The sequence below is a fragment of the Camelus ferus genome, chromosome X (assembly GCF_009834535.1).
Source record: "Camelus ferus isolate YT-003-E chromosome X, BCGSAC_Cfer_1.0, whole genome shotgun sequence".
NCBI classification, from domain to species: Eukaryota; Metazoa; Chordata; class Mammalia; order Artiodactyla; family Camelidae; genus Camelus; species Camelus ferus.
The window spans coordinates 55,174,208-55,201,067 of record NC_045732.1 but is presented as its reverse complement, the minus strand read 5'-3'; the positions used below and the strand labels follow the sequence as shown (position 1 = coordinate 55,201,067).

General features: G+C 34.4%; 1 protein-coding gene across 3 annotated transcripts; it reads right to left on the bottom strand.

Annotated features, from left to right (window-relative positions):
* Nucleotides 1-1,995: 1,995 nt before the first annotated feature.
* ZNF711 (zinc finger protein 711) lies at nucleotides 1,996-26,477 on the bottom strand. 3 transcript variants are annotated; one of them, XM_032474414.1, is made up of 11 exons: nucleotides 26,419-26,477; nucleotides 24,553-24,678; nucleotides 23,329-23,590; nucleotides 22,853-22,957; nucleotides 16,617-17,165; nucleotides 10,536-10,691; nucleotides 9,688-9,825; nucleotides 7,513-7,650; nucleotides 6,593-6,640; nucleotides 5,190-5,333; nucleotides 1,996-4,693 (listed from the first exon to the last, which is right to left on the bottom strand). In XM_032474414.1, exons 4-11 carry the CDS (start codon nucleotides 22,929-22,931, stop codon nucleotides 3,516-3,518), a joined length of 2,430 nt encoding a protein of 809 aa, XP_032330305.1. In that variant the 5' UTR covers nucleotides 22,932-22,957; nucleotides 23,329-23,590; nucleotides 24,553-24,678; nucleotides 26,419-26,477; the 3' UTR covers nucleotides 1,996-3,515. The 3 variants fall into 3 exon arrangements, with proteins under 3 accessions (XP_032330305.1, XP_032330307.1, XP_032330304.1); XM_032474416.1 differs by lacking the exon at nucleotides 7,513-7,650 and having other exon boundaries at nucleotides 22,853-23,590; nucleotides 26,419-26,470; XM_032474413.1 differs by lacking the exons at nucleotides 24,553-24,678; nucleotides 26,419-26,477 and having other exon boundaries at nucleotides 22,853-24,502.
* Between the last annotated feature and the right edge of the window lie 383 nt (nucleotides 26,478-26,860).

Here is a 26,860-nt window from a genome sequence, read left to right as displayed (position 1 = left end):
ATGAAGCCTCATTAGTCCAAAAAGCCTTGTTTTATAGAATCCCAATTATAGCCTTTTTTTTTAATTGATTCTGACAATAAAGAGAAATAGAAAGATCTAAACAAGAAGATTCTTTAGTTCCTCTGCCTTCATGGGAAGTGTCTCCCCCCACCCCCCGGAAGTAAGCATATATAAGATTAAGAGCGGTGCTCTATTTTTCTTCAAAATTTCTTAGAAATATGTGTGGGATTTACTTCAAATTAAACCGGTGAGAGAAGAGGGTTTCAAAATGAACCAATGAGGGGTCGGTGGGTGAAGGTAGGAGTGAGGAAGAGTATAAATGAAACAATTGGCCATGAAGTAATGATTGTTGAAGCTGAATGATGGCTATATAGGGGTTCATTATATTCTATTCTTGTATATGGTTGAAAATTTTACGCAATAAAAGTTATCATGTATCTTTCATACTTATCTTTAAGGTAAGTTTAAGGTTCAAACTGGTGGTTCTGTATGACATGAGTTGAACTTGAGAGCTCTACCTGAGTAATAATTCTAAATATTTTCCTCTCCATCATGGTATAGGCCATTTATAAATGACAATCAGACAAATCCATCTCCACATTACGACCCTGAACTGTTCTGAAAAAAAAAAAAATGCCTTTTTAGTAATTCCCAAATTGTTTCTCCTTCTTGTGAAGGTATTTTGACCTACACTTTTAGGTCATATTAAGGCAGGCCTGTGCTGGTAAAATCTATGATTTTTAAGACAATCTTTCATTTGCAACATGGACTGAATTCTTACCTGTTCTATCTTGGCTGACGTTTTCTAGACCAAATTTATGAGAAAGAAAATCCATTTGCTTTTCTCCAGCTCCATTGTAACCATGAACAACTGGAATAATCTTTTCATATGGCTCCCTGCTTCCCTCGGCTCCTTTACAGTACATTCTTCACACAACCTCCACAGTGATCTTCAAAATGTAAATCATCTCACATCATTCCTTTCCTTAAAACCTTCCATTGGTTTCCCATTTGAAATTCTCACAGGTCTCATCTCTTAACAGTACCCCCTCACCATGATCCAGACAAACCTTGTACCATCTCAGGTTATTTGCATTTGCATGTATGTTTCTCTGCTTTGTATGCTCTTGCACAAGATCTTCATATGACCAGTTTCTTCTTGCCACTCATGTCTCAGCTCAAATGCCATGTCTTGAGTGTGGATTTCCTCTATCTACTCACCCATATGTATTTGTTTAAGCAAAGTTGCCAAAGTGTACCAGAATTACACGGAGGGCTTTGCCTACCACCTTATTAATCCTATGGTGGTAACATACTGGGGGCTTGCTAGAAACACAGAATTGTAGGCCCCATCCCACACCTACTGAATTACAGTATGTATTTTAACGATATCCCTAGGTGAATGCTATAGACTTTAAAGCTTAAAGCACTCGTCTAACATGTAATGGCTAATAGATGTCTTCTTTTTCTCTTAGTGGTTATTAAAGAATAATTAACCCAACTGACAAAGTCTTAAGCAACAGTGCTATGTATCTAGGTACATGAATTCTATTGAATGCTCACTAGTTTGAGTATAGCAGGTTATTTTTATGCTCATTTGCAGAAATCTTCCCCAAATACTTGATTTAATACTTTTCCTTTTGAATGTATATTGGTCTATGGGGAACATAATTAGATTCATTTTCCAGGATCCTGGTACTTAAGCAGGTTAATAATTTTTAGTTTTCTCTATAATACTAAGTCTTAAGTCTTAAGATGGGCAACTTTAAAAGCATTCCATCATGGTTTTAGAAAATCACAAATTTCTGAGGAATAATCATGCCACAATGATAAATTCCTGTTTAAATTCCTAGCTCATGTAGTTGTTACTTCACAAAATTCTCCAAGATGTTAAACTGCGCACAAAATTGCCTAAGAGCAATTTTAAGTGAAAAGTCTTTTAATAAAGATTGAATATTACAACACAGCTTTAAATAAACTCATAAAACCTTGAAGTGCAATAAATGCTTTTTATTGTATGCTCATTTCAATGAGTAACATTTAGAAATAATAATTCCACGTAACAGTGACAATCTTATTTTACAGCGTGTACATCATTTACAACCACATGACACACAATTTTAGATTTTCCAAATTTAATATTCTGAAGTTAAGAAAGATAAAAAATTTATTCTCAAGGAACTGATTCTTATCTGGTGCAAAAACAGAAAGGTGAACATTATTTGAAACACAAAACCACAATATAGCATGAAGTAAAATTACATTTTAATTATGCTGAACAGCTGAGTGTAAACATGAAGCAACTAAAACTTAAAAGTACACATCATATGCATTACATTTATGAACAAGATTTTCATTAAATTTCCCTAAACCAGCTTTTTATATTAAGCGCCATTTTGATTTGCAGCATGCTAACACAAAGTGTTGTTAAAGGGATGCATATTTTAAATTTACACACTGTAAACTGAATATCCACCTCCAAACTATTGGCAGCATAGTGTTTTGTTAAATACTGCATAAATACTGCCTCATATTGAAAATGCATGTTAATAACATGGTGTATAGATTTTAAAAATCAAAAATTTCAATAATGGCATAAAATTGCACCTTTAAACATTAGAGCAAGTAAGACTAGAACAATCATACTTGCTAAAACTGTCCTAAAAAAACCTCTAAACATTATAATAGTTAAGAAAACTGTGTTCTCTCAATTTAATCTTTAGATCATTAAGAAATATAGTGCTAACTTTTGCAACACTACTGTTGCATCCATTTTAGAAAGCCACATTTGACTCAAATATACTTTTGTCATAACTGCCATACTGAACAACAATCAACTTGAACATCAGAAAAAAGGGAACTTTAATCTTTAGACCTCACCTTAGACTTCAGCACAGAATGCTATATTTAAACATCCTATCCCATGGTAAAATCTTAGCAGCTCTGAAATTCTTTTAAATAGTATTGAATTAATCTAACCAGTTTTCCAGTGAAATTTTTTAAATGAATGCACAAATTTTTTTTTAAATGAATGCATAAAACTTGCCAATTCTGGAATTCAATTTCCAGGTACCATATAAAAGGCTCAATGACTAAGTGACTGATGGATGACCCCCACCTCATTTCTAAAATTGCGTAAAAGTGAGGTTTGCTTACCATAGTAAAGCATCGCTAAACTCCTTAATTAGGTATGATCTTTTCAGAAACATTTGTCTCTAGTATGATCAGCCAAATAAAGTGGTTGTCTTTGCTCTTCCCCTCTGTAGTTTAATTATGCATATAATACTATTTAAATAGACAATAAGGTTTTTCTGCAACCATTCTATGGTGCTCCTTAAATTCTTTAATTTTCAGAGGGCTATGAAACCCCCCATCAATTCAAATATCTTAAGATCTTTAATAAAAAGAATGCAAATTTAATATCAAGCTTTGTAACCAGATGAAAGTTTGTGAAATTATCTTCCCATGTAGCATATTATATTTTCTAAATAGCTTCTTTCTTTATATTGATCTTATTACATAAGAGCCTCTTTGTGGTGTCTCATAATATGCTGGTTTTTTTCTGATGGTCTTCGGAATCCCTTCTTGCAGAATTCACACCTGTGTGGATAGTCTTTTGTATGTATTGATATCACATGCCGTTTAAAGCCAGACGCATCTGTAGTGCTGTATTCACAATACTCACATTGGTAAATCTTCCTTCCAGTGTGAGTCTTCATATGCTTTTTGAGCTCATTTTGTTGTCTGAACCCTCTTTTGCACCTTTTACACTTCAATGACTGATCCTTAGTATGAACTGAAAGGATATGGCCACTAAGAATAAATGGATCTGATGTTTTAAAGTCACAGTGTCTACACTGATGAATCTTCCTACCCTTATGGATATCACTATGCTTTTTGAGCTCAGAAGGCCGATGGAAACCTTTATCACAGACCTCACATTTGTGAGGAAAGTCCTTAGTGTGGACAGATATGATGTGCCGTTTAAGGTCACTTGAGTTGGTGCTCTTATGGTCACAATGAGGACACTGGTGTGTCTTATGTCCTTGAAATAAATCCAGATGGCGTTGAAGCTCCCTCTCATCACCAAATGCTTGGGGACAATGCTCACATTTATATGGCAAATTGTTACCATGCTTAGACTTAATGTGAGTTTTCAGATTTGATTGATCTGCACACCTGAAGACACAATACTGACACTGATATGGCTTCTCACCAGTATGGGTTCTCATATGCTTCTTGAGTTCAGAAGGATGTCGAAAGCCCTTCCCACACTCAACACAAACATGAGGAAAATTTTTGCTGTGGACAGCCAGTAAATGTCGGTTTAACAGTCCTTGTTCTGCAGTTTCATAGTCACAGTATTTGCACTTGTGCATCTTCGGCTCCTTGTCTCTTAATATAAGTTTATTTGAACTCAGTGGACTAGCCTCTCTGTATCTTCGTGTGTATTCCGTAAATTCATGGGTTTTGTCAACTTTGTTTATAAGCTTATGGCTTTCTAAGTGGTTATGGAAACTCACTTTCTTGTTAGTTGTAAAGTCACAATCTGTACACTGATACTTTTTTCTCATCAAATGATCAGGATGATTCTTCATGTGTCTTTTCAAGAATCCCCTGGATTTAAACTTTTTTGTGCAAATATGGCAAGGGTATACTGTCAGGGGCTGTCCATCAGGGCCTATTATAACAGCTAGATTAAAAAAAAAAAAGGGAAGTTGTGACATTTGGCCAGACTGTTTTAAAAGGGTTTTACAGCAAAGGTGCGAAAATTAGCTGACATTCACAATGTGAGAACTATACTAGTGAAATAAAATCCTGTAAGATAAAATGCATATGAAAAGCAATTTATAACAAAGTAGCTCACTAAAAAGTGAGCACTCTACCATAGACTACTCAGCTGCCAAAATGCTGTATCACATGCACTTTGCAAACTAGAAACAGGCACCCTTTATTAAGCCAACATGAAATCCTCCTTAAAAATATCATTTGGGTAAAGAGCAAACAAGCATAGTTTTATTAAGTACCAGTAAAACACTTAAAAAACCCAACTATTTAGATGAAACACAAACAGGTACATGTGAGTAGAACTACACTATAAACAACTGACTTATATTCTTGGGTTACAAAAAATACTTCTGCATTTAAAGGAATTATAATATTCATAAAGCAAAGTATTAGTATTTTACCTGTTTGCCACTGCCTGGTTTCTCCCCTTCTCCTCTTCTTAGCTTTTTGTTTAAGTACTTTATTTGTATTAATGCTATCACAAATTTGAAGGTACTGTGCTGCTGTACTGCTTCTGTTTTCTAATGCTGAGTCCAAAGTATTTCCTGAAAAATAAATCGATATACCATTAAACTACATGTATTTATACTTTTTGGTTTTGGTTAGATGAATTACTAGAGATGACATGGCATCAAGTGGCCACTGTGGTACTGAATTTCACAAAGTATATCCATTGTCTCCTTTCTTTTTTACACTCTCTCACACACATGTATATATGCAAACACTTTTAATACAATATCATGTGAAATTAACTTTAAAATATCCCAATTTACTAATCCTAAAGGAATAAACTGATAAGGTGAATGTAATGTAAGAAACTTAATTCTATGACCTTAAACAAAGTCTTCGCATCAGATAAATTTCTCATCAGTGAAGGACAATCAAATTTAAGAGATTTGGCAAAGAAATTTTTATGTGTTAGTTAACCAATACAATCATGGTGACTGTAATACATGACAAACAACAGATTTCTTGTATTTATGCTTTAGAATACCTTTACTTCATGTTAAAAGTATTAAGTATTAAGATTAATTTTTTAAAGTGTTAAGATAAATGTGGCAGTCAATTTACCATAATTTCAGCGGGATCAGTGTATACAAAATAAAGTACTTAATAAAGTCTCAGTTCTCACACTATCTTATGTTATACAATTTAGCTTAAAAATGTAGACCTAAGAAACTGTTTAGCTTAAATGCTATGATACATATGCCTCTCATCAATTCCATTGAAATCTAGTTAAATTTAGAGTCAAATACCTCCTAAAGATAGAAACAGAACAGTAAGACATATTATCATAAAAAAAAGTCTCCTTGCTTAAGAAAATAAAAACTATCAACCATGGAATAAATAACACTATATGAAGTGTATTAAAACTTGAAAAAAAAATTAAGCTGGGACATGAGTTTTATGCAACAGCTATATAAATTTACTGGTTGCCATAGAAATTAAGAAAACATTTCCACCCCAAAGAAGACATTAACAAGTGGTTGATATCATGAATAATTTTTACTTTTATGTCAAATAATTTCTATTTTATAATTTTTCCATAGCAATCTTTTATAGCATATGTAGTAAGTGGCCTAATATTTGCTATCTTTAGGTAAATTTAAAATGAATTGCATTCATAGAATAACGCACATAAATTAATCAGTCCCTCAAAGAGGTAAACTCTTATAACTAGATATGATCAGGCAAGTAGAGTTCAACGAATGTGTCTGTACACACAAACTAATAACCCTATATATACCAAACAGTAAATAAAACCAGCTACTTAACTTAGATCTCACATATAATGCTCTCTCACCTGATGACTGACAGTCTTCATACCTTCGAGAAACTCTTCTTTCATCTCCTAAAAAAAAAAAAAAAGATTATTAAAAACTGCTAGACCAAGTATAATGATTATTGGTGGATTACATCTCAATCTACCAAATCTTACTTTGACCACCGCTCCTTGGATTAAACTTTTTTTGTTGCTGAGTTATTCCACTCCCATAGATTAGATAATTTCACACACTGAAAATAAGGGGTGCTGTCAGCATCCTTGGAACTACTAACATCCAAAAAAAGCTTACTTTTTAAATAAAACCTGGGTAGATATTTCTTTCTGCAGAATACCCTCAAAATTGAAGATGTTCAATAAATGACTGCTGAATGAGTGAACCTTTGGAAAAACCAAGTTAAGATAAATTAATGCATTTGAACAACAAAATTTTTCAAAGTAAAGAGTATACCTGAACCATCTTGTAAATTACTAGGAATGAGATAAAATAGAAAGGGAAATAAATAACTTGATAAATTTACCTTCCATTACGTACTTCCTAGAAGAGCACACCTGGATTTCTGTTCCTTTTCAAAACCTCAATATCTTATTATTTGTGGTGTTAATACATGAAATAAGTTTTTCCAAAAGGGGAATATTTCAATTTTCAAAGGACAGTCCTATTTTAGAAAAAATAAAATTTTTATGGCACTCACTTATACAGGTAGGATTTAAAGTAAACCCTACTGAAAAATACAATGCATTAAGCAAGGTTCATTTTAAATAACACAAGATATGTGGTATGAAAATCATGTAAGTAACTAGAGATGAATCGGTCCACAGCAAAACATTTTATATTAGCCAACTCATGGGGGGCATTAGCATAGCATATTTAATGACCTAAAGGCTGATCAAATAGATATGTTATGTACTTATCAGGTGAAAAAATGCCAGTGTCCTACCATATGCCGCAGCCCAGACAACAGGGACAATTGTTTTATTAACATCAGAGTCCTCAAGCTGAGTCTCAGGGAGAGAAGTTCCTTCCTCTTCCCCTACAATGACTTCCATGTAAACTTCATCTGCTATTTCAGCGCAACCTAAATTTTAGAAATAATTGCTTGTTTATAACCCCAAATATTTAATAAATGGGTAAAATTTTCCAAACAATTTAAATCTTTCAACTTTCAAGATTTCAATTTGGTTAATTTAAAAATTACATTAGGCACTTTGGAGGCTAGTGCCACTAGGAGACAATCATTCATTAGAATTCTTATTCTCCTCTTGGAACCTAGTCCTGTGAAAATGACTTTTAGATTGTATAAAACATGTGCGCTTGAAATATACTGATTTTACAGTCCATTGGGCATTGCAAATTTATAAGAGTTGTATTCCATAATTCTGCCTGATAATTCTTTGGAACTCAGAAAGCACTTCCCATAGAATCAATACTAGAAAGTGGTCCATGCTATACCACATAATATAACTTAAATGTAGTACTGTACATGCAATGAAAAATAATAAAAAAATACTAGTAACTGAAAAAGAATTAAAAATGGAGATCATTAAAACTATATACATATATATTACACAAAATACTGGTGCTCAAGGATATGTGGACACCCTCTAAGAAGCAGGATTTTCAGAGACCCTACTGATGACAAAAGCATTACGTGAGACTCATTTAAAGAAATGCAGTATTGGTGTAAAAAGAATTTAAATCTAGATAGTCAATTAGTATATTTTATGTGAAATAATCCACTTAGATTTAACCTGTTATATAGAAAATTGGCTTGAATTTATGCTTTTCATTTGATTCACATACTGGGACTTTCTATTCACTATTGAAAAATGTGGAAAAAATGTGGGGGATAAAAGTATCCTTCTTCTAGTTTTCCCTTCTTTCAATTAGTCAGAAAAAGAAGTTGGTCTAAGTTTTCTATGTCCCCATGGAATTGTGGCATCAGCTAATCTAACCCTCAGTCTCTCACCTTCTACTGTGTCCCTTTTTACTGATCAGTCATTAAAAAAAATAAAGAATTTAGAGACCAAAGAGAAATTATTTAACTCTTTTTCTCTCCAACCAAATCCTCTAGACTCATTTGTTTTGATATTTTCAGCTGTGGCATATTATTCACGTTTGGGATTGGAATTCAGCTCTTCATAGCTTCTAGGGAAGGAAATTTGAGGAGTGGGGATCATAGTGCAGTACAGGTAAAGTCTATAAGCATTGTCAAAGTAATGCACTGAAGTGGAGGCTCTTCATCTTCTAGGGCAAAACAAAGCAGTTTTTGTCGCAGCATGGCAAGAAGACAGAAAAAAACCTTACGGAAGGGCTACATTCCTACACTAAAGGGAGGACAAAGTAGGCAGAGAGTAAAATGTCTTCATAAGAAAATGTGTACCACGGCAGGAAAGGAAATCTGAGGAGATTTTTTTCACCCTGTGGTACTCAGCCCCAAGAAACCTTAAGTAGCAACTACTTGGAGACCATCAAAGGCACAATAATACAATCCTGGCAGCTTGATTGGAAGAATACTTACTCAGCTAATCCCTCAGTGGCAGAAGAACAACCCTTCTGCCCTTCCACTGCTAAATTGAAAGAGAGAGGCCAACAGTGCTCACTGCCATGTGCAAAGAGCACTGGCAGTAAAATTAGACAGACATGAGTTCAAATCCTACCTTCCTCTCTTAATATTGGAATGATCTTGGGCAATTGCTTAATTTCCTTGAGCACTTTTCCTTCCATAAAACAGGGATAATACCACCTACCTCAGAGATAAGTTATGAGAATTAAATGAGATAATACGTGCAACATATTCAATAACACACACAAAGTAGATTCTCAGTAATTCCCTACATATTTGTGGGCTCTACTAAAGTCAAGAACCATACGTTGCCAATCTCTGTATTCCTAGTATCTGAAACATAGTATTTTATTTTTGTTTATTTGAAAAATAATGTATGCACAAATGGTCAAAAGGACCATTCCCTTTTAAATTAATTACAGCAAAGGGTCAGACTTATTTTATTGAACTTTGTTCCTATGTAGTGCTTGAATCTCTAAGATTGCTCTGTTTTTAAAAAAGAATGCATCATGGCTACTGATAAGTCACTACAGTGCCTTTTTTTCTTACTGATATCATCTTCTTCTTGAGAAGAATCTTTAACTGCCATGTAAACCATCTTCTCCCGCTGCATTCGGCTCTGGTCAAGCACTCCAGCTACAGAATGTCCATTGGTGTACTCACTTTCTGTGACAATTTCTGTTCCACCTTAAAAATTAAAACACATATCAAAATCAATAAGTATAATGAAATAATTCCTTAAGTTAATAAGGAGGATATATAAAAATATTTTCCTTTAGAAAAATATTCCCTCCAAATATTCCAATATGAATTTCTAAGAGTCAAGAGAATTTTCTTATAAATTGCACTTTAAATTTTCAGTCATCACTTAGAAATAACAAATGTTAACACTTACATCACACTTATATATGCCAAGCACTACATAAGTCTTTTGCATGTATCTGTGCATTAATCCTCACTATAGCCTTATAAGGTAGTTACTATCTATCATTACAGCCATTTTATGGATGAAGAAACTGAGGCAGAAGGGAGGTTAAGTAATCACCAAAGACCACTCAGCTAAATGGCAGAACCAGGCTTGAAATCCAAGCAGCCTGCCTCTAACCTCTAGCTTCTAGCCTGCCCTTAAATACCTGTAATTTCCTACTCTAAACCAAATCCCCTCCACTCATTTGCTTTGATATTTCAACTGGAATACTCTACTTATGTTTGAAAAAGTCTAAGGATCTGACTTGTTCTGTATTCTTGCTTTATATTTATATACAATTTAAAAATATTCCATCCCCAAAGAAACCTATAAAAAATCTGTACTTTGAAGGCAATATTAGAATAGTTGCCAAAAAAGATGAGTTCTAATTTCAACTATTATAACAACAAATTAAAATTAGTCTTTGTACCTATTTCAACATCATCTTCAGCCTCAGCTTTAAATATATACACTTTTATAACTTCTGAACCAAATCCATCTTCTTTAACATCTTCTTGTGAGCCATCATTGCCGATTTTTAATGGTGTGTTCCCCATATGCTCTAATTTTTCCCCAACATCATCCACTGTAAAATAAAAAGAGGAAACTATTTCAGTCAGAAAGTACCACTGACATTTAGTGGGTGTTAAGCATAATAAGTGCAACGTGAAATAATGTGTTAACCACCTACCCACTATATTCAATTAATGATCTATTATGCAACTATTAAAAGTGGTATATTTCATGAAAAAACAGTATACAAGATAGATACACTACATGATCACAATTATATTAAAAACTTATTCAAGATTTCAATTTATATATATGAAATAATCTTAACTATACAGCTTTAATTTGAATGGTATGGGAAAAGATTAAATAAACTTCCATCACGTTCAAAATTTTAAGTTAAATCCTAACACCAAAATCAATAACAGAAAATTAAAATACATAGTACTCATAAAATAAGCTGACATAAACACCAATTCCAAAATTAAATAGCACCATGTCTAAAACCAATTAACATGAAATCTAGTATTTAAAGAGGAAACACAGAAAACACCTGAATGATTTCACAACAATGGCTTTTCAGAAATCATAAAAATAAAATCTTAATAAATACTTGTAATTCCTCTTGAGTCAATGGAAGACAACTTCAAATCAGAAATTTTGTATACTTCTAAGCTTCCTATTGTAGGCTTTGCTTCAAAATCATATATAAAGATAAAGCAACAATATCTGAGGATATTACTTACATTTGAAGTATACTTTAAAAATTTGATTCTTTAAGGACAGCATTTAGCTTCAAGTGGCTATTATGTACAAGCTATGCAATGACTTATATTCATAAAGTTTATTCTTTGGACATAAATATTAAACAATATTTTCCCCCAAATATTACATGTGTACCATTTTTTATTTCAATATTTGTCCTGTCTCTATAAAAGTTGAAATGTAATCTAAATTTAAAAATCTTCTCCTCCCTCCATACTATACATATATATATATATATATATATCATAGTATCATATATGAAACATAAAGTCACAAAGTCTCTGACTATACCTAAACAATTCCAGAACCACTGAAAACAGAATAAAGTGACATTAAAAAGTTATTAACTCAGTACTCTTAAAATATGAATTTCAGAAAGATCTAAATGGGTCAAAGTCTACTTTTTTTTCTACCTTAGTTTCAAAGTTTTGAACATGCAAATCAAAAACATTATTTTGGCCTTTCAAAATGGTGAAAAGCAACATATTTCAGAAATTCTTTTTGCAGTGCAAAGATACTTAACTTTCTGATTAAATATAAATGATTCCACATTATTTAAGAGTTCAAACAGTTTATTGTTTATGAAAGAGAGCACCTAAATGATCAAAATAAATAGAAAAAAAAATTTCATTCCATCATTGCCCCTAATTCTATTACTACATTTTTGGGCAATTTTTTTTTTTACAATAGGACAGATTAAAATGAAATAAGAAAAAAAGATGATGAAGACTCTGATATTACTGATTCAATAGCTTCTCTTTTAAAATATGTTGGAAAAAACAATGAGATCACAAAAAAATTAAAAGAGTCAAGTTAAGTCTTCAGAAAAAAAAGTACTTTCTCATTCTTGGGAATAAAGACATAGGATACAAAAAAACTCAAAGTGTCCAAAATATGAGTTTCTTAGGTGGAATAACTTACAAAAAATTAATGAAAAAAAATTCTCTCATTTGATAAATACTACTTTATTATACTTCAATGGTTTAAAGTGAACACAGTTCCTTCTGGGATAAATTGAATTAAAACTATAATTCACAAAATTAAAGCTCATGAAATGAAACAGACATTTGTTTGGTCACTTCTCAACAGTTTTGTACCGTAATTTTCGCTTGAAGTGTTGAAATTACTGTTGCTATTCTGATTCCATTTATATCTTTCCTTAAAGTCCATAGCTTAGTGTATCCATTATTTTCTACTTAGATTAGATTCCTCAGAATGGACAATTTTGAAATTTATTGAGTAACTAAACTTGTTCTGTATTTAAGTTCATAGATGATGATAAAGTTATTAAATGTGTTAGTGTGCAGTTTTAAGAGATAAACCATTAACTTTACCAAGATTTATTCTATATCCTTTGTTATAGAAAGTACAAAGTTAGCAAAGACTTAATAGGCAATCAACAGACTTTAGAAATAGATCCTCAAAGACTCTTCTTAATGCAGATAATACTCAGAATATCCAAAATTCAAGCTTAACCTTTTTGTTTGTTACAAGGCTTGCAATATTCAAGTCCCGCAGCGTTGTTTCTCAATCCATACTACATCTCAGCCAATAATAAGCCTGTAATAATATACACAACACAGAAATCTACTAGCGCTAAAGAGTAAGATGCACTAATTGCCAACACTGCAAAGTTTGCTATTGTTCAATATTCTACAGCCCGTTGGCACAATTTGATTAAAATTTAATTTTACCAAAATGTACAATATAATATTCTTTTTTAAAGCTAAGTAGGCTTTTTACTGCACCCTTTTCATGTTACATCCACTAAAATTATATGGTGAATATATTATCAATATAAAGTCCAGCTGACCCTTGAACAATGTGAGGGGTTAGGGGCACTGAGACTACTCACAGTCGAAAATCAGTGTGTAACTTTACAGTTGGCCCTCCATATCTGAGGTTACACATCTGTGGATTCAACCAACCTCAAATTATGTAGTACTGTAGTACATATTTATTGAAAAAAAAGTTCCTTGTATTAGTAGGCCCGCACAGTTCAAACCTGTGTTGTTCAAGTGTCAACTGTATGTTGATGTACCACAGGGATGTGGTGAGGCAATGTGTAAAGGATCTGTATTTCACAATGTGAAACAAACAAAACTTAGTAACATTTAAATCACAAAGATATTCCACTCGCAGGTATATGTACCCAAGAGATCTGAAAATCTATGACCACAAATACTTGCACAAGAATGTTAATAGCAGCGTTATTCGTAATAGCCAAGAAGTAAAAATAATCCAAATGTCCATCACCTTATAAATGGATAAACCACATATCCATATAATGAAATATTACTCATTGATAAAAAAGAATAAAGAACTGACACATGCTACAATATGGATGATCCTTGAAAGCATTCTACTAAGTGAAAGAAGCCAGACACGAAAGGCCACATTTTAGATGATTCCATTTATATGAAATGTTGAGAACAGGCAAATCTATAGAGAGAGAAACTGGATTAGTGGTTGCCTGATGGGTGGCAGGAGTAGGAGGTGGTGACTGCTAAAGGGTATGGGGATTTCTTTTGGGGGGAAGAAAAAATTCTAAAATTAATTATGGTGATAGTGATACAATTCTGTGAATATACTAAAAACCACTGAGTTGCATACCTTAAAAGAGTGAAGTGTATGGTATGTGAACTACATCTCAATAAAGCTGTTATATTTAAAAAAATACAAAGATGTTAACTTTTCTCTTTCACTCCTGAAACTGGTGGTTTGATGAACCATCCCATAATAACCCTACCAAGATATTTTGCTTTATACAAAACTATGTTTCTGAAAGAAATATAAGCTGATTTTATATAAAGGTAAAAAAAATAATTTGAATGCATTATATTGGCTCATTATTAAAGGAATCTCCCTCTGTAGCAAAGCTTTCTTAAAAGAAATCATCACCCATGAATGCCTTATGGGTATTAGGTATTTTTAAAGCATAGCACACCTGGGATAACCTTAGACAGACAAAGTTATCTTATATTAATTTCCAAGTTACTCAGCACAAGTGAAAGAGCCTATCTGCTAAAATAAAGAAATTGTGACATTTGACCTGAAAGAGGGAATAACTCAGATGCACTTCAGAAACCAAAAGAAGACAAACTCCTACCACTAAAACTCAGCTACTGATAAGGTTTCCTTATAGGAATAGTTAGGGATTCAGGAACACAACAGAAGTCTGTTTTAAATCCTCAACTTTATCTCTTAGAGTTGTTTGAAGATATATTGGGAAAAAAAACAGCCTTTTAAAATCAACATTGAGGCCTTTCAAGGCAATTTATTCTCTAACTCCTGAAAGATTCAATAGTCAACAGATACCAAGAGGTTAAAAAAAATGAATTGAAGATTAAGAGATGAAGAAAACAGTAAATAAAAATAAAATTTTGAATAAAATAAAGTAAGTGAAAATAGTAATAAAGAGAAATCAGTCCTAATTTGAGTATTCTAACCATTAGAAAAATGGCCAAGGATCTGGGTGGTGCGAAAATGGATGATATAAAAAAATTTTAATTTTTGTATATCCCATTTTCCACAATAAAAAAATTGCTGAAGTTTAAAAGGGGTTTTTAAAAAACATTGCTGTTTCTTTACTAATGATTAAGGAGCTAATTAATCCCCAATCTAAATTCCCCCGAAAATGAACCCACAGCAGTTCAAATATTATGAGCAGCACAATGTTCTTTATAATTTTCAGTCTAATTTTATTAGACTAGAAAGACAGAAGTCTTTGTATTTGACATATATGGTAATATCAAGAAAAAAATTTGAAATTAAAATATTCTAGAAAGTCAAAAAATTTTTGTAGAATCAAATCATAGAATATATGTTAAGGTGTGCCTATTCACAATATATAAGACGTTTAAATTTTAGACCACTTTAATACCAAAGATTTTAATTTGACAAGTATCCTTTTAAAGGCATATTGAATTTATTTTGGTATAGAAAGACTACCGACTTTTGCCATACCATAACCATAGTTTTGCTTTTTTTTTAATGCCAGGTTAAGAAGTAAATATGAAGTTGCTTTTGTAATCCACATCAATTTAAAAAGAGGTAGTAACATTTGCAGAGTTCTTTTAGTGGCTTAAACCATTCCCTTAAAAACAACGTACATATTCACTTTCAAAAACGCTTAGGAAAAAAGTTAACATTTCAGACTTCAGAAACATATTTACAAATTAAGTAAATCTAAATTGTTTTTAGTTTTAAATTCACTGATGCACACATAAAACATGCAATCACTTTCACATATACACAATTATTCTGCCCAGTAATGCACCCCCAATCAACAATGTTTTATCTTAAAAAGAAAAGAACAAAATTCCTCCCTGGAAAAGTGAAGTCTTCATCTAACCTTTACTCCTAGCATGAAGCCTTCAAATTTTATAAGAATAGACCCACTTCTTCCTCAAGTTCCATCAACAACTTATCATGAGATTTTTATTATTGTTGCTGTTTAGGCAAACCTACCACTTAAAATAAAAACAAGATATTTTTATCTTCGTCATTCCGATAGCATGTCTTAAGGACATTGTAAAGCAGTCTGAAATAAATACGTTTAAAGTATTTTTGCAGAGATTATACACACACATATATAGTCAAATAGAAAATAAACACAGGAAGAATTGTAGAATACAATCTGAGTTGATGGTTTACTTTTCAAGTATTTAACGAAAAAACTAATTACACATTTCTTAACATATTATGCTTAAATTCCTAAGCAAAACTAAACTGACAACTCCAGTACCTGTCATATTAAAAAGAAAGCAGGAGGGAGCCTATGGCTCAAGTGGTAGAGCGCATACTTAGTATGCAGGAGGTCTTGGATTCAATCCCCAGTACCTCCTCTAAAATAAATAAATAAACTTAATTACCTCCCTGCACTTAAAAAAAAAAAAAGAAAAAAGAAAGCAGTGGCCATATAAACTTTCCATTTTGAAATATATATATATATTTACCATTAAAACTTTGTATTTTTTAAACCTTCCAATCTATATTTTTGTTCTAATATATTAATAAATTGCATTATTTTACTTCATTGTGGGTATGGAGTTTCATTGAGTAAACTAAAAACACGAGCAAATTCAAAAAAACATCTCAACACAGCTTTGAAAAAAGTTCTTCAAAAAGATGACTTCCATGACTTTTATTGAAAAGATTCCTCATCCTAGAAAACCTTTCCGTGTTATATATAAATCAATCTACCAAGTAATTATGGACTTTAAATTTCACTTACACGATATCATTAAGTAGTCTTCAGAAGTGCTCTTGACATCATCATCATCATCATCATCATCTTCGGTTTTAATAGTAACTGTAGAACCAGGAACACCACCAGCTGCTTGAATCACAGTTTCTGTATCTGAATTAGTTACAAGAACCTCCTCTGATACCATCGTGGGAGAGTCGACTCCTGAAACACAGTCTTGGACCACATGTTCTAAGTGTCCATCAGGACCAGTAACAAGGTCAGCCACAAAAACCTGCTCAGGTACTCTAACGGTTTCTGTAATTAGCTCAGACGTCAAGATGTGATCACCATCATCTTCCTCTAAATCTTCTTCAATAGCAACATCAGCCTCAAGTACAGCTTCAGGAACAATTACACCTTCTGTTACTACATCAGTCTCGGTGATGATATCAGGCCCATGGACAACTTCAGCTGCAAGGCCATGATCAAGAGTTATCCCATCATCTGTGACAACATCAGAAACTAATACAGCCTCAGGAACTGAAACAACAATATGGTCTCCATCGATATGTGCAGTACCAGCCATTCCAGCCACTATAATACAAACAATTATCCAAAAAAAGTAAAGTTATTTTATTAATTAAAATTATTATACTTAGTATATCAGATGACATAAAATAGTTTTAAAATATGAAACAGCCCTGGCCAAACTATCATTTTAAAAAAAATCACACAATTTAACTGCAATAAAAATCATTACTGACCAGGAATTAGGGCAGAGGTGGGTGAAAACAATGTCAGTAAAATCTAAATTAAGACCTTAAAATTAATGTACTTTATTTTCAAGTAAAACAAAAAAGCCACAGTGAGATATTACCACATACCAATTACAACAGCTAAAACAAAAAACTGTGATAACACCACAGGTTGGGGATGCAGAGAAACTGGATCTCTTATATGTAACAGTAGCAGCCACTCTAGAAAATAATTTGAGAGTTTCTTACAAAAAACACGGTCTTACCAATACAACCTAATAATTACACTCTGGCATTTTCCCAGATATATTAAAACATACCTTTACAAAAAAAGCTGTATATGAACATTCATAATAGTTCATAGCAGGCTTTTATTCCTAGTAGCAAAAAATCGAAAACAGCCCAAATGTCCGTAAGCAGATAGATGGCCGGTTAAACCAACTCTGGCTCATCCTTACTATGGGATACTACTCAGCAGTAAAAAACGGACAAACCATTGATACATTCACAACAATCTGAATCAATATCCAGAAAATTATGCTAAGTAAAAAAAGAAAATTTCCAACAGTTACTGTACCATATAATGTACAAATGGAATCATTTATATAATATTCTCAAAATTCTACAACTTCAGGGATGGAGAACAGACTAGCAGTTCTAGTGTGAGGGGTGAAATTGTGGTGTGATGAAGGGTAGGGGGTGTGTGTGAATATATTGGCATAGCATATATATGGTGATAGAACAGTTCTGTATCTTCATTGTAGTAGTCCCTACGCAAATTAATATATGGGATTAAACTGCATAGAACTATATACACTCACACACACAAAAATGGTGAAAACCAAATAAGGTCTATAGTCTAGTTAACAGTAGTGCACCAATGTTAATTTTCTGTTTTTGACATTGTACTACGATTATATGAGATGTTACCATTTAAGAAAGATGAGTAAAGGGTATACAGGACCCCATGGACTATTTTTCTACTTCCTGTGAGTCTAGCATTTCAAAAAATTAAAATTAAAATTAAAATAAAAAGGGATAGACGGGATTTCAAAATTGTAGAACAGATAAACAAGATTATACTGTACAGCACAGGGAAATATACACAAGATCAAATCTAAAAAAAAAATAAAATAAAAAATAAAAAGGATGCACAAACATAAAAGGCTGCTAACATGTTACATTGAGTTAATAAAATATAAGTTTATTATATTAGAAAAAATGTATTATGAACATAAAAGTCCCTGAACTTCTTTATTTTATGAGAATTACTATATACAAAACTAGAAAGCATCCTTCTTATTGAAGTCTAGTCAGTTTACAATGTTGTATCAATTTCTGGTGTACAGCATCTTTTAACATCTGATTTGGGGAGAAAAAACTCAACTCATTTTAGATAAAGATTTGATTTGTTTATTTAAAAAGCATGCATAGACTCTAAATTGTACTGAATTCTAAATTAGTAAATCTGCAGAAGAAAAGTTTTAAATAATGTTTTTCCTGAGCAGGATGGTAAACACCAATTCCTACCCCCTTATAACTATTGTAAGGGTGTAAAATTCCTTCATGAGTAATTCTGTTATATTCTGCCTCTCTGGAGTGGTAGAGTAAACAAGTTAAGAGAATTTGTGGGCTAACTTATAACAAAATTATCTACATGAAATAATCCAGTACAAAGTTTGTTTTTTTTAACATAATGATCACTGCCTACAAAGTAATACCTGAAAGAGTGCCACTTGCTATGCATTATCCACTATTACTAACCAATTCATTATGGAAGTTGTTAATAAGTTAGGATGGAGACGAGTGAACACTATTAATACCCTAACACATCGAGGTGGCCCACATTCTGCCTATGGAGTGTGTATCTCCTAAGCCTATCGTTCTCTCTCACCTTCTGAGACAGCCCGCACTCTGTCTCTGGAGTGTGTATCTACTTTTACTTTAAGCTAAACACCCACCCCTACGCCTTGTTGCCTCTCTGGCCTTCTGAGATGGCCTGCACTGGGTCTATGGAGTGTGCATCTCTCTGAATAAACCTACTTTCACTCTAAAAAAATACCCTAACACATCAAAAAATAACAATGAGAAGGGAAAGGTGCCTTTCAGGATCACCTTCCTTTCAACTCTTCTGTATCTTTTCCCTATTCTCAAACTCTCAACTGAACCATCGTATTACCTCAAAATGACACAGCCCTCAACCTTAAAAATCTGGTAGAGAAAGGGAGTATGTATAGAACAAATACTTTCTATTCCCTCATTACTCCACTGGCCATTTCTGGAGGTGAGGAGAAGGTGGGGGTTCAAATTTAGTATTCAATCAGAATGGAAATGTGGTTTTTAGTAAGGAAAAATTAAATGTTATGCCTATAAAATTCAGAGTATTGAAATTCCATGTATATGAACAACAAAATTAGTATTTTATAAAATCTTTTCACAAGTCAGACTTAAATTGTGAGAAATTCCATTTATTTTAGAGCATTGTTGGAAGCTAATTTGGTTCCTGAGAGTAGACACTAGGGAAGAATGGAAGGACAGAATAACGCAAGTGCTAGCTTGGGTTCAGATTAACCTGTTTGGGAGAATTCTAAGATGAAATAAGTGTTTTTCAGCTTGCTTAGCTTTTACTCTAGCAGGAACTTGTAGGTCAAAATAAATCAGGGCTAAACCAAAATGAATTCAAATATGCTTGTTTACCCTAGACCAAGAACTGATGAATTCCCTATAGGGTACTAGAAGATTACTCAGACCAAGATCCAAGATGTCTTTTATTAAATTTTGTTCTTTCCTCTTATCAGTTCATCTGTTAGATTCCACTGAATTTCTAAACAAAGTCACTTATTTTAGCTATACACAAGCTATATTTATTGAGTACTGACTATGCACCAAGCAACCTAAATCTTTTACATATATTACCTCATTTAAGCCTCAGAACTGTATAGTATGGTGTGTTATTATCCCCATTTTAAATATGAAGGAACTATCGTTTATAGAGGTTAAATAAGATTGCCCAAGGTTTAAGTTGGGAACTGAATTCATTGTTTCACCCCAGACTGGCTTTTTTTCACTTGGTTAAACGAGGAGAATAGAATTTATTTACTCTAGAGACCGTTTTTTTTTTTTAAATAAATTTATAGGATTAACCAAGTGAACCACTACTAAAGGAATAGTTTGAGAAAGAATGAAAAGACCTACCAAAAAAGTCAATCATTTAAATGTTAAGGCATTCAGTAAGCAGCATTAAAGAGCATTAAAAATTTATCTCACTAGGTAGCAAATTAGAAATGATATGAAGAAAATAATTTAAAAAGTGTGAAATCAATTAGATAACCAGGTAACAGTAAGAAACAAGTCATCATTTCCCTTCTTACTAAAGTTATTACATTTAAATGTGAATACCTGGAATCTCACCAGAAGGACAGCATAAAATTTGGTATTTGCTGGGTCTGTCTTGGGCTACTAAGAAAGACTATTTTGTTGCTGAAATCCCAAAGCAATATGGATTCTTTTTAGCAATGAAATCTTAACAACTAAACTAAATGGCACAGATTCCAACCATTATACTGAGATGTGTGCAAAATTATTACATAAAGTATACTACTATAAAATTTAAACTCTCAAATATCCTTCAAAAGAAACTGTTCCAATACATTTCTGAATTAAATTAATAGTTCAGATTCTTAATATAGTTGCTACCCCTTTCCAACCAAGAACCTTACAGAATTTACAGATCCTGTACCACACAGTGTGCTTACCTGGCTAGCGCTACCTATGTATGGTAAACTCTTATGTTTCACAAATATCATTAATTTATGAGACTTCAGATAGATATCTAAGTTTTGATGTTAGCCAAAACTTAAAGAATGTATCTAATTTCTAATGAAATTTTAGAATTTGGAAAGGTTAGTATTAGATATAATAAGGGATTAATTAAATCTGAAGACACTGAGGAGAGACAATGGAAAGAAAAGTAAGAGGAACTCCAAGTAAATGTTCACCAGCACCAATTAGACATTTTTTTTCAATCTTTGAAAGGAATTAAGCTTTACTTGCTAATGGGCAACTTCTTTAGGACTGAAGGAGGTTCTGGCACTGTACCAAATGCCAGAGGGTAGGTAATATTTTGTATTAAATGGAAGAAATAGTGTGTTTCTTCTACTTAAAATGTCTTATTTTTAAGAGGTAAAAAAGTTGACATTTCAACCAAAACTTAATTTACCATACTGAATTTCAAGTGTGCCAGTATTTGAAAAACTCTCTCCAGCAAAGAATTCACAAAATTCTTTTTGAAATCTTACTCTTCAGCTCTTTGTCCTTCTTCTAGAATTTATCCCTTTTTCACCTAAAATCACTTCTAAATCATCCCTAATCAACACAACTCACTTCTGACTCAGCAGAATAAATCTATGATTCCTTTCTATTCATCAATTAACTACATAGTCATCTCAATTCCCACCACACTGAATCTTGATCTACGCACTGCAGCTTTATCCATCAGACAGAATATCAAGGAATCATAGAACTAGAGAGGACATTAAATGTTATCTAGTTCAAACCCCTCATAAAAGTGAATTAAGTAATTTGCTCAAGTTTACACAGATAATTAATAGGACTGCCAAGACTAGACTCCAGTTCTTCTGACTCTCATTACTGTGGGCTTTACAACAGGAGACACAAAAACATACTCAACCATATTATCTGAAAACAGTAGGAGCATTTTCTTAAGTATCACTTGTTGTAATCCCCCATTCCTAATTTCATCTTTGACAGTTCCACAATAGCGCATGTTTCTGTTTACTTTTTATCCCAATTTACCATTTGTCTTTTCCATTCTCACTCTGATCTTCTCTTTAATTCTTACCACCCTCTCCCTGACTCTTATACTTCACTATCTTCTATCATTCAGACTGACTCTGCCCAAATTCAGTTCCTTTGCTGACTGTCAGTGGAATCTTAGCATCTTCATCAAAATGACTACTGTTAAGAGGGTACTGAAAAATGTGGCCACACAAGTAGGAATTTTTTTCTTTTTCAAAAAAAGAAAAATGTAATGCTATTAGTAACAACTTTCTGAGGATATGGCATCAGAATATGATTAATCACCTAGTGCAAGATATTCCTCTATCACTATATAAACATCTAACTTCTTTGAAATGACTGAAGTGCTTACTTTTTTACCTTTAACAATGCAACTTAAACTGTATTTTAGAAAACCAATTTAGTATCTCCTACATGCGAGAACTGATGCAGGTATTTATGCAAATTGGGTTTTCATTTCCAATGATATATTACCACTATATTCCAAAGTTCTTTACCTCAAACTGCCCACAAAATTGTAAGAATGATTTTAACTAGACTACTGACACATAGCTTCACTTTAAGAAAATAAGCCCTACAAATGTGCTTTCCCAGCAAAAGAGCAATTTTTCCTTGTAATTACCCCCTTCCTTAATATAGATTTTATATTTAGCATGTTCTGACTTTTCAAAAAGAAAGAAAAAAAATACAACAAAGAAAATGCTTTACCAAAATCCTGCATAATCATGGTATGGGCCATTCTAGAGTCTGATGTGTGTAGTCCAAGACTTCCAACACCTGAATCCATACTTAACAAAATGCATTCACAAATCTCTGTAAAAGAAATGGTTTTAAAAATAGTTTAAATACATTTAGGCTACAGCCAGCAGTTTTGAGAAAAAAATGGCTATTGAAAATGTGTCTCTCAACCAGGTGTGCAAATCTCATTACAAAGGAAAACAAAACAAACAAACAAAAACCTCTATTAGATGACTTATGTGACAACCATAAGTAAAAGAAGGGCCAAGTGGAAGTAAACCAAAGATAATGGAGAATAAGCACAGTAAGGGTGATGAGCCATAGGGAAGTGATAGAAACAAGCAAAAGAACAAAACTGTAGCATTGAGGTTCCAGTTAAAATATAGGTTATAAAAGAAGAAAAGGGAGAACAAGATGACAACAGACAATAGTTGGGATATTTATACATTACTAGAGGACTCAGATGTCTAGTATTAGTGAATTTCATCCAGTGGCTCTCATCCATTTCTTCCAGACCCAGATCAGCCCTGCAGCGTAGCTCTGCAGATAAACTTGTGTTTCACCTCTGGATCCCGGGGTTCTACTTATAATGTAAAATGTTCTATCCCAGTATCCCTGGAGTTCTTTGAGCCAGTAAGGACGTCTGGCCTCACTCTACTACATTCTCTTGTCTCACAGTTTTGAGGACTCATGAAACATGACTGCTTCCTAAATATGGTAAAGATAAGATCAATCACATACAAACATTTAGCAAATTGTTTCTTTCAGAATATCTTTTACTTGTATAACTGATAGCTTTAATTCTATAACTGATTTTTTTCATTAATGATTAATAAAGTCATGCTAGCCTCATGTTAGTTTTAAAAGCAAGGGTTCAACCTATTTCATTTCAAATCACTTACCCTATATTTAAGACCACCAGACAGTATGGAACCAAAAGTCAGATTCTGTCACTCAACATATTTCTTACAACTGTGTGTATACTTCCCTTTCAACTATAAGATTCTAAGTAAATCAGCCAAAAAATCTGTCAATTTTATAAAACACTTCCTCATTTTTAGTTGAGTGGTTAATAAATTGGGCTATATTGCACAAAAGATGAGGTTACATCATTAAGTTTTAGAAAGTTTTAGAAAGCTGCCATGTAAGACAACTTAATCTATCCTTAAAAAAAGTACAGGAGATCACTAAGAATTTTTTCCCCTTGCCTCAAAGTTCTATAGGTGTACCGGAGGCAGGAGAGACTCACAGAGTAATCTTTATCAACATTTGAGTCATGTATATCACAATTCTACAGCAGTAGGTGACATCTCTGTATATTAAAACAATTCAAAAAATTACTTTCTGTGTGAGCAAAATTACAAATTTTTAGAAATTCTTAGCTGTATTTTCTCTTTTCAAATACCATATTGTTTTCTGCCTTCAAAATGAGGTCTAGAAGGGCCAAGAGAGTTCACAATAAACTACCTATATGTCCACAGAGATAAATTAAAATGCCAAAAGTATTTATTTTTAATTTAAAATAGTGTACTATTTCAAATTTAATTAGAGCAACCGCTTTCTTTACCACGTAACTAATAGAACAATTACGAACATCTTAAAAATGTTTTAAACATTTAATTTTGTTTAATTATTAAATAAGATAAAACATTAAGTAATTTGTTAATCACCTTAATATGAGTGTCTGGAAGAAACTGTAGATTTTCTTACATATTGTAAAATACAGTCTGCAGCAATTTCTTTTTGTTATTGTTCCTTCTGAACTATTATTTTCTTTGGAAAAACGTCCTTTTTACCTATTGTAAAAATACACTCAACATTAGATATGTTAAAACATTGCCAAATCTCTTACACAACTTAAAAATTTTTCGTCACACTTTAACATTCAGGGTGAGTTTGGGAAGGGTTCATAAGCTTAAATCTGTCAATCAAAAAGCAACCGAAGGGATTCTAACAGAAACTACCTACGACGACATAAGCAACGTTATTACACTGAGAATTCGACCACTTGACTAAACCAGTATCTTCTCTAAAACGTATTTTAAAAATCACTAGCAACACCCTATTTTGTAAAGTGAAAGAGAATCGACCAAGGGCAAGCTTTATCCTTGCCAAATCCATAGAGAAAAACCTGCACTAGTGCTCAATGAAGTGTAAAATTTAACACATAGTGCAACTACTAGGGGGAACATCACACTGTAAGAATACCAAATAAATAAATTGGAGCACCTTTCTCCCATATAGGAAGTTTCAATAAGATCAATAATGAATGAGGTCTGAGAACAGCAGTGTGTTAAGTATTCAATAGCCAATAGATAGCTAGGCTTCTCAGTCTTCTCGAGAGTGTGTCTCACATCCTCATTGAATGGAGGTAACCACCAAGTACGCCTCAAGTAAACATCTTTCCATCATTGCACGAGGAACAGGAATCACAAAACAAAAATCAAATCAAAACAAAACACATCTTGCTCTCATCCGATCCCTCTAAGCACAGCTCATTCAGGACCTAGCTTCGGGATGATGTAAATAGGGTGAGGGACAGAAGAGAAATCCTAAGGCGGCAGAACAAGAGAATGCGAAAGTAGTATTTGCAGAGATAGGAGACAAAGGAGCCCTGGCAAGTAGCAGTATTGCAGCTTTGGACGCAACCCTCTTCCCGCAGAAGTCTCCCTTTCCCACGATCATGCCAAGTTTCAATCATTTTGAGCAGAATGCACACACGTGCCCTCTCCAATATTACCCATCTGACTGGATCTTAAACCGAAAGAGAGAACCTTCGCAGTGGAGAGGCAGGGAGAGAAGAGACAAGAATACCCTTTCCCCTCCTCCCTCTCACTTGGTGCAGCGGTCGCCACCGCTGCTACCCACGCCGTGCTGCCCAAACCCTCATCCTCCTCCTGCTCCCTCTGCCCCGCTACACGGGAGACGGCTGGGAACCAAAATGGTGGTGTTTCAGCGGAGACGACAGTTGCCGCACACGGCCCCCCCCGAACAGCCCCCCCCCCGTCTCTGCCGGCTCCCTAGCCCCTAAAATGCCCGATTCGTTGCCACCTTCTCGCAAACGCCGCCATCCCTCGCGCATTCCAAGGTTACCATTCGCCGCGGGCGAGGGCGAGGGCGAGGGCGAGGTGGGGGGGGGGTGGGTTGCAAGTGAAAGGAATATTGGGGGGGGGTCGCTGAGAGAAAATGCCAGGGGAAGCCGCATTCTTCACTTCACCGTTTTGTTTTCCGCCATTTTCCCCTCACCCTAAACCACCGACGGGCTCAGCGACGGCTCTCGCCCCCGGGGGGGCTCTGGCCTGAGAGCAGAAGACGTTGGCTGAGGGGGGAAGTAATTCTCTCAATTCCTCCAGCCACTGGCTGCTGCGGAGAACTGTCTGTCCGAGGGGGAGGGAAAGCTTAGGACTAGACGCCACTTCCATTGTTCCCTTTCGCCCTACACTACACGCTGGTGGGAGCCTCTCCTCCAGTCACGCGAACAACACTGAGCTCCGCAGATCCAAGTCCGTCCACTTTCTCCTCAGGAGTCTCCTTACCTGCCGCCGCCGCCGCCGCCGCCGCCGCCGCCGCCGCCGCCGCCGCCGCCGCCGCCGCCCGCCGCCGCCGCCGCCGCCGCCGCCGCCGCCGCCGCCAGTTGGATTCTGACCCGCGCTCCGGATTTCTGCGGGGGGCGGCAGCTGTGGATCCGTAAGCTCCTCACATTCGGGTTTCCGAGGTTCCGCAGCTCAAGCCAATCACAAGCTACTCTGCGTCTGGGAGGCGCGCCGCCCCGTCCTCCTTTATATCGCTGCTGACATGCTGAGGTTGCATTACGTCACGCTCCCCTTGCTGCAGGGTAGGGGGGCCGAGGAGGGAGCGCGCGCAGGCGCGCGCGCGCGGTAGATCGAGAAGCCCGCGCTGGGTTTCTGCTGGGAGACCTCGAGGACTTCCAAGTGGGGGACTGCAGCGCAGGGCGAGTCCCAGTGCGCGAACCTCGAT